General features: G+C 39.4%; 2 protein-coding genes across 2 annotated transcripts in view; one reads left to right on the plus strand and one right to left on the minus strand.

The window, feature by feature from the left end:
* Nucleotides 1-6,686, minus strand: part of LOC110058431 (regulating synaptic membrane exocytosis protein 1-like) — a 29,467-nt gene extending 22,781 nt beyond the window's left edge. The window contains exons 1-9 of the mRNA XM_089279756.1: nucleotides 6,494-6,686; nucleotides 5,772-5,955; nucleotides 5,016-5,165; nucleotides 3,197-3,549; nucleotides 2,559-2,607; nucleotides 1,875-1,971; nucleotides 1,193-1,306; nucleotides 485-605; nucleotides 154-233 (exon numbers count right to left, since the gene is read on the minus strand). Coding sequence (XP_089135882.1) covers nucleotides 154-233; nucleotides 485-605; nucleotides 1,193-1,306; nucleotides 1,875-1,971; nucleotides 2,559-2,607; nucleotides 3,197-3,549; nucleotides 5,016-5,165; nucleotides 5,772-5,955; nucleotides 6,494-6,636 — 1,291 coding nt within the window. The 5' untranslated portion in view covers nucleotides 6,637-6,686. The remainder of the gene's footprint in view (nucleotides 1-153; nucleotides 234-484; nucleotides 606-1,192; nucleotides 1,307-1,874; nucleotides 1,972-2,558; nucleotides 2,608-3,196; nucleotides 3,550-5,015; nucleotides 5,166-5,771; nucleotides 5,956-6,493) is intronic.
* Nucleotides 6,687-12,357: 5,671 nt separating this feature from the next.
* Nucleotides 12,358-16,505, plus strand: LOC110058210 (uncharacterized). Its single transcript, XM_020764809.2, has 2 exons — nucleotides 12,358-12,730; nucleotides 14,642-16,505. The coding sequence occupies exon 2, from the start codon at nucleotides 14,651-14,653 to the stop codon at nucleotides 15,773-15,775; it is 1,125 nt and encodes a 374-aa protein (XP_020620468.2). The 5' UTR covers nucleotides 12,358-12,730; nucleotides 14,642-14,650; the 3' UTR covers nucleotides 15,776-16,505.
* Nucleotides 16,506-16,811: the final 306 nt, after the last annotated feature.

The following is a 16,811-nucleotide window of genomic DNA, read 5'->3' on the forward strand; positions in this document are numbered from 1 at the left end:
CCTCATTAAAGCCTACTTTGATAATTTATATACAACCGGGACCAGTAATTAAGCGTATAATATTGGACTGGTAATAAAACATTGATTGGCTGATGTTAGATGTCGGCCCTCACAGCTGTCTTTAACGCTTAATGAAACATATAATTCACCTACCATATCTTTTCCTTTTCCGTTTTCCTTCCATTGCAATTGAAATTCTTTTTTTTGAGGCATCTCGAGTAGTCTCTATAAAACTTAGAGGAAATAAATGGCATTAACTTCGACGTTTAATGCTTTGTGTTTTTTTTTTTTTTTTTTTTTTTTTTTTTGACAAAACAAATACGCTAAGTTCTTTGAAATAGTCCTCGGTAGAGAGGAAAGTTTAAGCAGGCGAGAAGCACTTGGCAAAGGAGCTTAGAAAGAGACATTCAAACAACAGAGCATTGTTAAGGATTTTTTTGCAGCCTTTGTGCAAACACACGCACCAATAAGTCTCAGTTATTACCTGGCTGCATTGTGGCACACAACAAGCGTGATTTCTGGTGGCGAGTCGGCAACGATCCTCCTGACCTTCTCAAATGTAATATCTACCATGGAAGTGTGGTTCCATTCCAAGATCTGATCACCTTTTACAGGGCGAGAATGATAGAGTCAATAATACAAACAAAAAACAGTTTGGTAAAACGTATAAAATCGTAATGGTAAAAAAGATCATTTCGATCTTTTTCTGTACATGCTCGTTGCCTTACCTGCGAAGCATCCATGTATTCCGCTACACTGAGATAAAGTATTTTTTCCTCAAGTAGAACTTACGAGGAGTGCAATCCATGTAGTAATCATAAGATAAAAGAGTCATGTCGAACATAATCTATTCTTATCCATTATCCCCTTTACTAATGAGTCTAAAGTATCGTTCATAATTCGTCGTAGGGGTAAAGTTTAGCGTTAGGGTCAGAATACGGGGTGTTCCTTGTTTTCAGTTTCGTTTCATTATACAAAGATTTGCTAAAGTAATGAAGCAAAAGCTGCAGCTGTTTAAAAGCATCACTTAGAATACGTGTCAACTTGGTCGGGCCTCATGGATCATCAAGCTTAATTAAAGAATTCTTAGGTTGGAAAAAATAAACTTGTAGTCATTGAAGAATTTTTAATCTGTAACTCAATAATTATGTGTGTGTGTGCGCCACTGATAAAATTAAGACCTAATCTGTACCTTCCTTGATACACTGCTCAGCTGAAGATCCTGTCAGCACTTTTGCAACGTACACGCCAATAAAGCCTCCAGTGCTCATTCTTCCACCCAAAACCTTCATACCAAACTCAGCACCTGGGATAGAATTTGTTAAGTTTTGTTAATTGGCGGGGGTGGGCAGACAAGTCGATCGTCAAGTCCACTTTTACCGATCTGTTACTTTTGGTGCACGCTGAAAGGCTGTATTTTTTGTAAATTAATTTACCTGCATTTGTTAAGGCATTTGAAATGTTCAAACGTTCATGGCAAAAGCTAATCGCATTCAGAATAAGTTGACAAATGGGCGAATCCAGTGTTCACTGACAAAGTTGTTTTGGCCTGAGCGTCGAGTGCAGTTGCGATTTGCTTCGGTTTAATTTGTGTTACTACGCTCTACTCTTTCATCCAATCAGGAGTAAAAGAAAAATTACTTTTGACGCGCTCACAAACGTAGTTTTCCCGCGCTTCTCTGCAGCTAGATGCGTATGCTTCAAGTTTTGATTAGTTCACTTGATTGTCGGTATCGTTTACGATTAGCTAGTCTGATTTCTTTCGGTGGTTTTGAGACTCCAGTGAAATCGTCTTTACCCCAATTACTCAGATGCTGCCCTGCCAACAAAAAAAGCCATCGTCCGTAAATAAACTGAGCATCTAAATATCATACCTGAACCGAATCCTCCAGACATTTTGGGGTTTTTTCGAAGGGCAACTTTATGGATTAGTGGACAATTTCTTTGCTTTGATTGAATGGAGACTGCAACCTGTATTCACAAGAAAAAGAAAGGATAACAAAAACAGATAAAAGTTATAAAGCCTGTTTTTCACCAGTACGTAAGCATTATTATAAGCAACGCGCGCAGACTCGGTAAGGTGATATAAGTAGTATCTTTGTTAGGAAATTCTTTTAGAAAGTCAATGAAAACGGAGCAGAAAGAGTTTGTTCATCCGTAGTACGCATAAAAGGCAATTTTGACGGATTACATCGATATCATTGCAGACAAAGTCGGCCAATTTATTCTCGGTTTCGGTGGCTACATTATGAAGTTAGCGGGCTCGAGGTTCGAGTTATGGATGCAGCTTGAAGTCTCGAATATCGAAAAGCTAGAAGAGTTACTCTAGCATAGTAGCCTCGAGCAAATCTTACGCTTCTCTCGTGCTCTCTAAACTTCCTTGCGCATTCACAACTAGGTAGTCTTGTTGCCAGAGGTTGCGTTTTGATTTCGTCCAGAACGTCGAGCGCTCGGTCACCACTGACCAGAAACACGGGGTCTTTGGGGACAAGGATAACAACTCGATAGACCTGGGCTTAACATAAACCAATTTTTACATACGCAGATGAAACACTTACCTTACGTTTCGGCGATTGGTCTCCAGGTCCGGAGCCCTCCGAGGAACTCCTGAAAAAATTGGAAACTTAATAAATTAAAACAGCCAACAACAGCTACTACAGATCCGTGCATTTATCGAAATTGATCTACAATGTATCTTTATAACAGGCCTAGACCCAGATAAAGATCACTTATCTTCAGTCATTTTTTTTTTTTTTTTTTTCATTCTCTTAGTCAGTCAGTCAGTCAGCCAACCAGCAACCAGCCAGCCAGTAGTCAGTCAGTCAATCAGTCAGTCACTCAGTCAGTCAGTCAGACAGACAGACAGACACTCAGTCAGTCAATCAATCAATCAATCAATCAGAAAGTAGAACAGTCTGTCTATAAATCTGCCAGTCAATATATTAGTCTGCCAATGTCTTTGTCTCCTGCAGTCTGTCAGTAAGTCAGTCACTCAAGAAGTAGCTACTTTAGTTCGTCAGACTGTCAGTCTGTTAATCTATTCGTTTGCCAATCTATCACACAGTCAGCCCGTCTGTCTGTCAATCTGCCAATAACTTCAATTACAGACTACTGATTGATTAACATAGGAACATCTTAACGCAAGAACACAAAAGCGTCAGATCAAAATCACAAATGCAGACACACTCACCGGTACCTGTCTTCATAAGTCCATCCCGTTGCACCCTGGGATTCGTCTGCAAAATTAGTGCTTTCATCTTCTAAGGAAGAGTAATGAACTGAAGAGTAACTGTCGTCCAATCCGTCCTGTCTTCCCTGCTCCTCATCATCAGGAAAGTTCAGATAATTATCACTTCCGTCAACATCGTCTTCGAAAACGTCATCGTCTGCATCATAATCATCCACTCTATCATCGTGGCCTGTTTTCACATGCATTCGTTTTGTTACTTGCGTTGTGTTTTGTGTGGTGGGGAAGTTGTTCAGCCGTGGAGGATTATCAGGCGGCGTAGAAATCGTAATAGTCTCCTGCTCTTGAGTGTTGTACGTTTCCTAAGTGTGAAGGCAATAGAGGGTCTCAATGGGGTTTACCTGAAAATTGCTGAAAATTTAGCCGTTAGGCGTAAAAACTGGAAAATTTTAACCGTTAGCCGTGAAAAAATATTAACCGTAAATAATTTTGGCCACGAAAATTAAAGTCTTCAAAATCGCTTGTCAAGACTTGTTGTGTGTCTTGTCTTGTGGCTTGTAAGTTATATTTATTCTTACACAGCAATATCGTTTTCCGTCCTGGAATGGTCTGAGACTTTAATTATGTTTTACAGTAATCAATATAAATTTTTAACTTTTTTAAACAATGGAAGTTAAGTTGTAATTTTTAAAACAAAGTCAATTCATTTGTAAGATTTCTGTTAACTGTGAAGAAAAGAAATTAACCGAAAGCTGTACAAAAGCCAAAATATTAAACGTTAGCCGTAAAAGCCACCACCTTATTGAGACCCTCTCAATAACTTTTATTACCTTCCTGGATTTAGAAAATGTAACACAATTGACTCCTAAGGGGATATTCCAATCTTTCAAATATAGTTTTGGTTGATGCAATTTCTTTCGATGGCTTTTTTGGCTGGTAAGGTGGCTCACGCTAATAATGATTTGCAGCGCTTGTCCTTTAGAGGATCGATAATCATAGAAAATTGCTTCTTATTATTTATTAATCATTGGCAAATTTTTAAGGTTGTCGTCGTAATAAAACAAGTTACCATAGCAACAGGGCAACTCGTCAAAAGCAACCTAATTTAAATTTAATTGCCATTCTGAAGTATGCCAAAACTTTCCGAAAAAACGAACACGAATTCAGCGATACCTTACATTTTCAAAAACGCACAAGTAAATCGCACACTTAACAGACAAACTTCTAACTTGACGCGCCAGGCTAAACAGTCACCTTCTATAAACGACGCAATTGTGCCGACACGTATTAATGGTCAAGAAAAACCCGTAATGATCAGTTTTAACGATAGTCGCTGTTGAAAATCTAATGGGTCATGCTAAAGTAAAAGAGACTTCTCGCTCATGTTTTCTAATGATTTTGAGACTTGACTCAGATGGAAACCCCAAACTTTCAGCCGATAGCAACCTCGTGCTAGCAGTCCTAGCTAGCAGTCCCCGGGGAGGATCCCATGTAAAAAGGACGGGGGTGCTCGTCATACCTTTTAGAACAAAAACAATTTTGTTACGTACCCCTGGGGTGTTCAGCCTCAAAAGGTCCACAGCGGGAACTTTTGCAGTACCTTTAAGGGTATTGAGCCGAAAAAATATGACTGGAGATAATGTGTTCTTTTAGTATTGGTACCTATTAGGGGTGAAAAAAAAAATTCAAGCCACGCCCACAAAACAGGATCTTGGTACCTCTTAGGGGTTCCTTTGAAAATTTCCGACGGGCACCCCCGTCCTTTTTATATGGGAGTTCCTACGGGCCTAGAATGTCATCGGAGAAGATAAAATATTGCAATACAAACCATTTCCATTCGTCTGATCGATTCTTCAGCCAGCCTATTAAGCATTTCCTGAACCTGTGACCTCTCGTGTAACTCCAAGTCATTGTACCAGGCACCGTTGAACTTGAGGCTTTCTCGTTTCTTCAAACACAAAGCACATCTCCACGATCCCTAGAAAAAGTACACGCAATAATTTTGTGTTTGCCTTCTTATGCTTGACGATATATGCGTACTGGATATTAATCTTGCCAGACCACTTAAATCCAACAGGCCACAAGAACCTTTTCGTATCGACAGCCAGGGTGGCTGTATTAACAGGGTTGAAATGAATCTTGTTTAACAAGAATTGAACGAGTCTGGTGGCAGCTCTCTCAAGGTCTCACATGAAAAAAAAAGTCTTCGTGCGAAACCATTCTTATGGAAATGTGTTCCACCTTCATGTTCATTTTCATGCAAATCAAACTCATTTTCAAATGCCTCATTCATGGAAGGTTTTGCACGAAGACTCGTTTTGAAAGAGAGGCACAAGGTAACTCGGAAATGGCCTACTGCCGAGCCATGGCCGGGGACATTGTGTTGTATATTTGGGCAAGACACTTTACTCTCACAGTGCCTCTCCCCACCCAGTTGTACAAATGGCCCTTACCGGCGAACTTAATTCTGGGGGTAATCCTGCGATGGGCTAGCATCCCATCCAGGAGGGAGTAGAAATACTCCTAGTCGCTTCTTGCTATGGAAACCAGTATAAGCAATTGCATCTCGTATAATTCGTCTTACTTCCTTGCTCTTGCCGCATCTCGTACAGGTCTTTTTTCTGCACACTCTGCATATCAATGCCTTGGTAGAAGCTACTTTCACCCTGAAGCAGATACTACACAACTCTTGAATCGCTTTCCTTGACAATCCACGAGATCTCTGGCAGATCTTCGCTTCCATCTCTTTAATTTCATGGTCCAGCTTTCTGATTTAAAAGAAAAGAGCAGAGCAAGATAGTTCTAAACCCGTAATTTGCATTGCCCCTGAAGCTAAATCACCGATGGAATGGCCTATTGCTACATAGAACTACTTTATACTTTTTGCAGTAATTAGATTGAGGGTACCTGGGGAAAACTGTTATAAAAAGAAGTTAAAATGCATCGAGTGTCACTTTTACTTTCGGTGTCTCAGTTTCTTCTGAAAAGGTTGTACTTTAAAGTGCACGATTCCGTTCGTATCTGAAGCCTGTACATACTCCAGCTACGTAAATGGAGATATAATCAGAAATTTATTATGCCATAAGCTTCTCCATGTAGTATATGTAAACATAATGATATACAGGCCCTAACAGTAGAAGCAGTTCTTGTATGCTATGGATTGATCAGAAAGTAGTATTGCCCGAGTGCAAATTTGATTACAGTTCTTGCTTGGACGTTAAAAAAAAAATACAATACAAAACAAAAACAAACAAACAAGCCATCATTTAACATAAAAATTCAATAAAAGACGACAAAATACCCTACCTTTTCTCCTCAGCGTTTCTCTCATGTAGAACCCATTGCCTCTCAAAGACCTCTCGTAATGCCGACATCTCCTCCTCTGACAAGCACGTGACGTCAAAATCACTAAGCGACGAAACTGCCGTGTTGGAATTCTCTTCAGGCATCTTGCTGCCATTTTTATCTTTGTCATGCCTGGCCTGCGTTATTTGAGGTGGTCACATGAGTAATAGAGCACTTTTCAATGTAGCGTCTAGAGTAACTCTTATATGTATTAATTCTACATTACTACGCTTTGGGATTGGTTCAAAAATCCTGCGTCACTTTACATTTAATCATGCAATAGCACCAAAATCAATCGCGACTCGCTTACAAATATTTGCCGCGTTTTGTGCCTGCGATGTACTTGGTGCGAGCTTTGGTTGTCTGTATGGATGCTAGCCTGTATCCTTTTAAGACAGTTTTAGAACATATTTGGGGTACAAAGCATGCATTTTAATCTCAGGAACCTCGAAAGCTTTTTACACTAGTGTCTTCAGGTTTTTGTTGGAAAAGAAGAAATTTTTAAGGGGGATACTAAAAGACGAATGAACCGAGCAAATTTACTTTTGAAACAAACGGCAAATATTTGTAACCCTCATGGGTTCCCTGGCTCCATGACTGAGTAACTTCATACCCTTTTTTATGTTATTTTTTTTATTAGTTAACTAAAGATGTATTTGAACTTCTACCACCCCCCAGTCATAAATTTGTGATCTTTTACGGGTTAACTACAACTGGCATAAATATGCCACTGGCGGACTCAGAGTCTTTCAAAATGAAACACGAGTATTCCCGTAACTCAGCGGTTATCGATCGATCAATATGTGGAAAGCGTGGGTTTGGTATCTCGTCCGAGACTTCACCTTCGACAACAAAATTCATCTCTCTTTTTTATATGATAATTTGCTTTAGCTTTTCAACGAAGTAATCACTACTGATATTTCTCAGTCACAAACAGGAACTTCAAAACTCAAGGTAAAGCTCAGTGGGCACAAATGACACGTAAGTTGTCATGGAAAACTTTCGTAAAATATGAAAACTGTTCAATTTTCGAAAGGCAAACCATTGAAACACAAAACCACAAATTACAGAAATTATAGGAGGAATTTTTCTGTCAACTTAAAATCTTGGGATTGAAAGCTCAACATAAAACACAGTGGAAACAAATGGTACATAAATATTGTCTCAGAAAGTTTTCGTGAGATCCGAAAATTGTAGAATTTCCAAAAGGCGAACTATTCAAACCAAAATTTCCGAACATTCTAGGCGGAAATTCAAATGGAGCGAGAATTCCTGATTGTGGGTATACCCATAGCTAGCGAGATTATTCTTCCTATTTGGAAAGTCTGGAAAGAGCCTTGTTGGAAATTCAAACAGACATTTTTCAGCAAATGGAAGTAAGGCACCCAGTATTTCTTACCTTAAATCGTTCTGAAATCCTTGCCCACATTGCTTTAGAAGAGGCAAGTCGCGGAGGCATTACTGCACTCGATCAAAACAAATGATCCACTAAACATTCGGTGCACTGAATATAAAAAGGACTCGAGAGCAGTTATTATCAATAACATTTCCGTCATCCAAAATAGAAGCCATTCTAGGACACACCTTACACTGACGTAATAAAACCTCGCTAAAAGAAAATAAGAAGCAAACAATCTGCCGCGCCCATGTCGTCATTGAATCGACGAAAACAAGATTGCTTCTTTGGCCAGACCATATTTACTGGAGGGGAATGGTTATTAAGCCTGGCAAACATCAAAGGAGCAAAAAAAGATGTCAAGATTTATGTTGGAAGGTCCACGACCATGAACAATCTTTTGTTTTGCCCTCATGCACTACGCATGAATGACGTGATCGAAATGTTTTCTTTTTTCTTTTTTTTTTTTTTGCGTTCGACGAAGTGGAAGGCAAACCTAATTTGACCTGTGGCTTTGCCGAGTTGGCTTCCCTGTGCATGGTTGTAGGCCGAAAAAACCACATTCCTGACATTCCTGTAAGGACACCAAGATGGCCACCCCGCTTGATTTTTGCAGGGGCATGTCACGGCCAGTAAACTGGTACCGTTTAATGCTAAGACATGTGATAAGACATGTGGCGAACATGTGAGTATGTGAGCAGGCTATGTGAGCTCGTCTTTCCGATGGATCTTTCTTTGACTTCTTTCCATTCAGTCGCCGTACGCTTCGCTATTATGTGCTCTCAGCGTTAGATTTTGGCGAATTTAAACGCTTCGACGGTAGCATTTATCGAAATTTGAGGGAATTGTCCTTGTTTATTAACACGACTACATTTTGATTGCATTTGTTGATTAGCTCCAGTCGCGACAGATAGCTCAGTCTTTATCTGGTCGAAATTTTATTGTTTGGAATCGGTGGAAAAGTACTATGAAGCCAAGATCCATAAGGTTACTTTATTCATCAGGGGAACTACTCGAATTAGTCGCACGGAGTTTGTTTATGCGAAACGAGAACGCGCTTGCAAATGCTAGCTTAGAATAATGTACGTAATTTAAATGTTCTATGAAACTTGAGAGCCTACAGAAACTGGCAGCGTCACGCAACATATCAACAAATCGTGACCTCTTCACTAGCATGGACTTTGACACTATGCATATGTGACTGTAAAACCTCGGTTGCAGCTGAAAAATGTTGATTTTAGCAATAGACAAAGGTTGAAAGTCAGCCAGTAAATCATTTATTTACGGTATATATAGGTATATATATATTAAAGTGAGAGCGTCGAACGCACTCTCATAATCTCTGATTACTACTAGTGTTATTGCTTTGTTCTTCTGTCAGTTGTAGACAACTATTGTGTTTTCTGCACGTTCAAATCCAAAAAAGAGAATAAAAACATACAACAAAGAACTCTATCGGGTTCATAACTATTCCCCTCTATTAACTATGGCCATACATGGTTTTTGCATTCTTGTCTAATTTGTAGGGGCATGTTCGACGATATCTAAACGATAATACTTATCTTGACAATCTGAGCTACAAAAACAAGCCCTGTGGTACACTCTTCCAAGTTACGTTGGAATGCCGGCATTCGCAGGGCCGTAGCAACTAACAGGCAAACCAAGGCACTTGCTTCAGTCATTTTGTTTTCGTTTCAAATGTTTATAGTCATCATCAACATCCTTAATACCTGGGAAGAGAAGTTAACCATGAGCATTGCCTCAGTTAAAATGTGTTTGTGGCTAAGGCCCTGATTCAACAGAAACAAATTGGATTAGTCCTCAGATATTCCATTTACATAATAGTGAAGTTATGGCTTAAATATTAAAAAAATAAGCACAAAAAAAAAAAAAAAAAAAAAAAACCAGAAAAAAAAAAGCAATGTTGGAATCATATTAACACTCCTTAAACTTAAGTTTGACAATTTCCCTTGAAGATTTTGTCTGTGCTGCTTGGTCTTCTATATTAGTTTTTCTGTATCTTGAAAATGGGTTCCTCTTTACATGTTGACGTCGTGGACTAAAGACTCAAGCTCACAAAATCTCGATAGCGTAAATTAACAATATTTTATAACCGCGCGCTGGTTGGTCATCCCACATCCTCTACTGATTGTTTAATTTGACTTTAGCTTTGTATTCAAAATATTGAACAATGTAAATATAATTATTAATAAAAAAAAAAAAAGGAGACTTTTCAGGGTGTTACCATGTTTTTCACACGCTAAACCCTACGTGTAACTCCAAAATAGATTTTCTGATCATTGAAAACTCTGACTTTGTTGGAGTCCATGATGATTCTACACGTGAGTACATGGAGAAGAACACCTGTAGCAGCTGTAGCATGCCTTAAACTGGTAACGCAATTCTGTAGCTATGGAAACTGAGTCACAGCTTGTTGTTTCGGCCTAATCTGCACTACATTTGAAAATTAATTAAAAGACGCTGGACGCAAATGGTACGTACATTTTCTCGGTATGTTTCGCAAAATTGTTGAGTTTCCCAAAGGCGAACCATTCAACCAAAACTTCCGGGAACAAAATCAAATGGAATGAAAATTCCTGATGAAAAATTTTCGTAAATTTTGCGTGTAGTCTTCGCGAATTTGACCTCATTTCTAGACATTTTGGAAACTGTCATTTTAATCGACACTGGAAATTCCGGAGAATGCAGTTCCACTCTATTCTAGAAATTCAAACGGAATTTTTAAAACCCCAGTATTTCTTACCTTAAATCGTTTGGAAATCCTGGCCCACATTGCTTTGAATTAAAGAGGCAAGTCGCGGAACCATTACTGCCCTCGATCAAAACAAATGATCCACTAAACGTTCGGTGTATGTCAAACCGAACATAAAGGAGCCGACAGCAGTTATTATCAATGAAATGCCGTGATCAAACCAGAAGCCGTTCTTACTATACACTGACGTAATCAGACCGCGCTACAAAAACAAGAAGCAAACAATCCGCCGCGCCCATGTCGTCACTTGATTAGCAAAACCACGATTGCTCCTCGGCCAGACAGCTGGGTTTTAGCAAAACAGAAAATTATCCCAAAATTTGATTCGTGGATCAGTAAAATCTATTACAAATCAAATTATGATTCAGTGAGTTCTGCACTCGTCCTTTCGCGATTTTACGGACATATATCTAAACGATAATATCTTGGCAACCTCTGAACTACAAAAACAAGCGGAAGTAGACATTTTGCAGCGCCATTGAGAACTTTTCTGGGGTACACTCGTGACGTATCACCGACAAATGACGCTGGAGTTCCGGCAAATTCGACAAAAACAAAATAGACTAGTTCTCAAATACACCCATTTACATAGCTGTAGCTATCATGTAAAAAAAAAGACAAAATCAAATGACAATAATACAATAAACCGATTTGGAGTCATTAAGGCCAAAATTTTCAAATTGTCAAATTTTTATATATTATTATTTCTTTTTTAAGTAGTAGAACAAGTAGAGGGAGATGATGTTAATATTGTTAAATGGTGGTTGTGGTAAAAATAGGAGATTTGCAGTGTGTTATTATGTTTTTCACTCCCTAAACCCTAATTCATATTTCAAATCAAATTTTCGAAGGTAGTAAAATATGTCACCACCGATCATTCAAGTCCATGATGATCCTAAACGTGAGTACACGGAAAAAAAAACCGGATAGCACGTGTAGCAAGCCTTAAACTGAGCCAAAACGTGTTTTTGCGGCTAAATCCATATTGTGAGCGACTTGAACCGCCATGGTTTAAAATTAATTAAAATATATGCACACGCATTTAAGGTATCATTATCTACTCATTTATTCAATAGTAATGTCCAACTACTCAACGAAAACGAGATATTGATATCTGATTCCAGGTCCAAGTCCACTAGCAGCTTGTCGATGATACCAAAAATAGCAATTACATTATTTTGTCCTTCCTGTGCCATTTGTCGACATCGTTAATGGCAATCTGTCAATCGCTCTTCACTATCCAAAGATGATTGGAAAATTTTCTCCTTGACTCTTGATGTGGAGATTAAATTAATTAAGGTGAAAAATCCAAAGTAAACTTGTACATTCAGGAAAGTCGGTTCAAAGCCATCGAAGCTTTGTTAGATTTAATTAACTGTCATCGTGGTAGACAAGTTAATCGGCGTTTTCCAACACTACTGTTACCTTTTCAGAATTGCGTCAAAAAAAATTAAAGAAAAAAAAAAGCTATACAATTTTTTTAATGTCTATTGGTTGAAGCTGTGATATTTAGGCGAAATTAATCTCACCAACTTGATATCCATTTTTCCAATTTCACCAGCACACTTGAATCAATATTTAAGAAGCAGAGACTTTGTAATTTTCACGGAAAACTGGCTACCGCTTCCGTTTTAATATTGGAAATAATCATGTTCTTGCTGTCCCTTTATTACGTTACAAAATATAAGATGACACCTTAATTCGTTCACTTTTTGTATTCAGCGGTAAGTGGCTCTTAGCTAACGTAACTGAAGCTTCTGTTGGGACCTTGGATCATATTCATCGACAATAACGTCTTGGGAACGGCCATCTTATGCGCGGAAATATTTGTTCAAGTGACTTTAAAAAAGATGCCTTCAAGTCCTCTGTCAGGAAAAACAAATTGTTGAACCAATAGGAAATCCTCTTCAAGCAAACAGAAGAGATATGAGTGCGAAAAGTGCATCTGGTAGATAATTTCTTGGATCGTGTTTCAGTTGGACATTCGTGTTCATTTGTCCTTTTCTCTGCATGTCGTCGGCTTAACTAGGTAAGTATTAACCTGTAGACTTGCAATTTCTAGAAGAGATTCTTCAAAAATATGATAATCAGCAAGTTTCGCCATCATAAACGGGTTCTTTTGGCGGAGACCAAAAGCCTAAGGCCGCCGCAATGAAACTACAAATAGTAATTAAAACTACCGCAAACGCCAAACACCAAATTTCGATTCTTCAACGTTTGTTGTGACTTTGAGTAAAAAAATTGAATAGGAGTATCGTCCGATTGTTTAGCTAGAATGTATATTGTTCTTGTTATTCGATTACATAGCATTGCTTTTCTTGGCTTTCACGACGAGCTTTGCATCGTTAATAAATGGCTCTACTTGGCAAATGGTTTCGTAAGCTCTAAATTCCAATTCGATCGGGAAACGGTGGACGAAGAGACGGTTATGTGCCACTGCAAGTCCCTATTTGTTTTTTTGCTATCTTACTTATCATTCATTGTCACAGTTTTAAAACGAAATCGTACTCAGCTCTTTCTTTGTATTGCAAGGTATATTGAGACACCAACTTGAAGGCGGAATAATTTTCTCTTTGTAATAAATATTTCGTTCCCTAAATTTTGATTCTCGCATATAACTAAGATCTTATTGAAAAAACATTGAAGCTAAAAGGAAAAGACCGTTAATGATCAACAACGGAGCTATGACATGCAGGAAGGAAATCCAAATTAGAACAGCGACACGGAAGCACATACTCATGAATCGTAAACGTTTTAATACAAATAACACATGCGTACATTACTAACGTTTGTAAGAAATCAACGACGCAGGTAATACAGGGAAATTTCATTAAGCCTGGTTTTCCCGTCAGATGGGCGACAGAAAGAAAACGAAACAAACATCATTTTCGTCGTTTGCCTTTATTTAATTTTTTGTCGTTCAAAGCAAAAAAATCTGGAGACGTTGTTTATATACTGAGTCACATGCTCGAGACCCGCCTGTGGCAGCGCAAGAGAAGAGTTTGCACTCGCCTCTTCCTGTTTCCTTCCCACCGAATTTGCTTCGCAACCATCTGGGTCTTCATGCAACAATTCTTTTGACTTTGCGGGAAGGGGAGTTACGTGACGGACAAAATAACGCTTATATGAGAGGAGGTCTTGCACCAATTAGTAATTAGACTGATTCTGAATCTTTCCTTGGTGTGAGTATCCTGTCATCTTTGCACAACACCGGCACTTAAAGAACTTTCAAGGTAATTCATAAAGGTTCGAGTCATTGGGAGTTCCAGTTATCTGGAGTTGAGAACAAAGGACCAGAAATAAAGATAAAACGGTGCTTACTGTATTTGTATTCATACAATGTACGATTTAATCAATTTAATTATAGAGAAGTCTACTGAAAATGGAACAATACATTTTTAAATAACTTTATAAATCAGAACGAATAAACGTAATGGGAAACAAAAGAAAGCAAAGCAAAGCAGCAGGAGAATTCCAAGTACTGCGAATTTTGCACGTTTCAAAGAGATCAATGTTGGGCTTCTGCTACAGAGTTCATGCGATTTACTTTTTCAAGAAATAATGTCAATGTTTTGGACTACAGTGCTGATTGTTTTGAGTTGTTACGTATTGAGAAACATTTTTCGAGTTATCGAGGGCACAGTTATATGGGAAATGACCTGAAGGAAACGAAAATTGCTTCGAGTTAGCAGGAGGTTCGGGTTATCGAGGGTTCGTGTTACCGAAGAGATTACAGTCAATATATGCATATGACGAAAATAAAAGGGAAAACGATTTTGGTTCGAGTTATTTGCGATGTTCGAGGTAGCAAGGGTTTGAGTTATCGAGAGTCACCTGTAAATAATATCCCTCCAGCTGTTCGTCTGAAATTGCTAACTGCCAAATCGTGAAAACTTTCCTACCACCATTTTATTATTAACACGTCAATCTTTTGTTTCAGGTACACAGAATGCCTGGCTTCACGTCACTTTTTATGATCTTAATATTCGTGTCATGTATTGAAAGCTTCTACGGCAACGATGACTTCCGTTCTTCTTATTTATCTATCTGGGAAGACCACGTTTTATTAGGCCACGTAATGGAATTACACCCTGCGCGACGAATTACTTCGTGTGCCCAACACTGCTTGTCTAAACCAGAATGTCTTTCCTTCAACTTTGGCACGGCTTCTAATCTTTGCGAGCTGAACAATTCATCTTCTCAATTTGCAAAGCAAGACCTCATGCAAAGAAGCAACTTCGTCCATGGCCACTGGATAACTTTACCTGTTGTTTTTACAACGCTAGGTGCACAAGGACCTACGGGACCAACGAGCACATCCGGGTACTTGGGCACGTCGCTTGAGGGTCAAGTCCAACTAAAGAACGGCATTCAAATGTGGACAGTTCCCAACACAGGAAGGTACGTTATCGATGCTTTCGGTGCTTCGGGAGGGAATGGAAAATGTAACACATGTACGAGGTGGAGGCTTGGAGGCCTCGGTGCAAAAATATCGGGCTCCTTTACACTCAAGCGTGGGCAAAAGTTAAAAATATTAGTCGGACAAAAAGGGAAGATTAACTCCGACTTTCGGAATACCGCAGGAGGTGGAGGAGGTGGCACCTTCGTCACACTCATGAATAATTCGCCTCTGATTGTAGCCGGTGGAGGAGGGGGAGCAAGCGGTAAAACGGACGGTGACCCTGGACAAGCTAGTCAGGCAGGAACAAGGAAAGGAGGTAAAGCCGGGTCAGGAGGAAAAAGATCGGATCCAGGTAACATATTGTCTGGGACTGGAGCAGGAGTGTGGGAAGATGGCGAGGGTAAGGATGGAAAAGCGCTGAGTTTTCAAAATGTTCAACTTGGTGGTCACGTTGCTGATAATCGGTCACCAACAGGAGGATTTGGTGGAGGGGGTTATGCATTGGGGTTTCCCGGAGGAGGAGGCGGATACTCCGGTGGAGGAGTTGTTGGGGTGTCAGTAGACAATGTTACCGCAGGAGGGGGAGGCTCCATAAACAATGGCACATCGCAGATTAACGAGAGCGGTGTCAATGATGGAGACGGTAGGCTCATTATCACACTGATGAATTAGGTACAGAACTGGATTAATGACATTTCAAAAGGAAGTGCTTCTTCGAGCAAGATGTGTATTTTACATTGTATTTTCAACTGGTCATTAGTGACTCAGATAATTTTATTTGAATTCGTAGCAAGCAGAAGTAACCAGTTGTATGACACGGATACATCCAGTAAAAGCACTAAGCTGCCCACATGCGTTACGATGGTGACCAGTTTTCAAGAGGGGAGTCCGTGGACAGGGTCGGCTAAGGAATGTTTTTTTCGCGGAGGAGGAAGCGTGAATACTCCGATGGTGGAACTGAAGGAATTTACCCACCGGTACTAGACGCGATACATAACGAAGAGAGGAAGGATGGTGTCTTCTGCAGGCAGCATGTATAATTTCTATGCATTTGCAATTAGCCCTCAGACATAATAACCCGCATTCTGCATGGTGTTTTGCCTGTTCGTTATCTTTATAACTGCATATGACCATGACTCAGACATTCTTACTGGAGACAAAGCTGACAGACTTAAGAAGCCAAGTGTATGACACAAGTTTAAGTTAATAATCAAATTCTGGAAAAGATTAGGAAGAAAAATGGTCGAAATCGTACGAAACAGGCAAACTGACCTTCTTCGTCACCGGGGAAGTGTCCTGCAAATGCAAGGAACCTCACAAAATATTATGAGATACTTTTCTAATAAAAGTTCAATAAATATCAAGCTGCCACGAGCCAGCGTAGCCGGCAGTTTCAGGCTAACATTAGTCTGCTTTCCTTTGGTTCGTTGAGAGAGAGGTTAAGACGAGAAAATACACGCGTGAAGAATAGGTGCTAAGACGCCTCTACAATATGAATTTGAAGCGGCGCTATCCCAATTTTTGGCTATGTGACCCCAATCTATCGCCTCTTTCTTGCAGTCTGTTTATAAACAGGCAACCATGGGGAAATTATTATTTTCCCTGTTTGACACAGAAGGAGTATTATATCAGCCGTCCAGGAAGAATGAAAACCAGAACCTATCAAAATGCAACCAAAACTTGGACGTTTTCTGTGCAAATTTGAATG

This window comes from Orbicella faveolata, unplaced genomic scaffold (assembly GCF_042242905.1).
Source record: "Orbicella faveolata isolate gen_17 unplaced genomic scaffold, um_ofav_v1 contig_47, whole genome shotgun sequence".
NCBI lineage: Eukaryota > Metazoa > Cnidaria > Anthozoa > Scleractinia > Merulinidae > Orbicella > Orbicella faveolata.

Excerpts from the sequence above, each read along its gene's own strand:
- LOC110058210 (XM_020764809.2), top strand. The coding sequence starts at position 14,651 with ATGCCTGGCTTCACGTCACTTTTTATGATCTTAATATTCGTGTCATGT.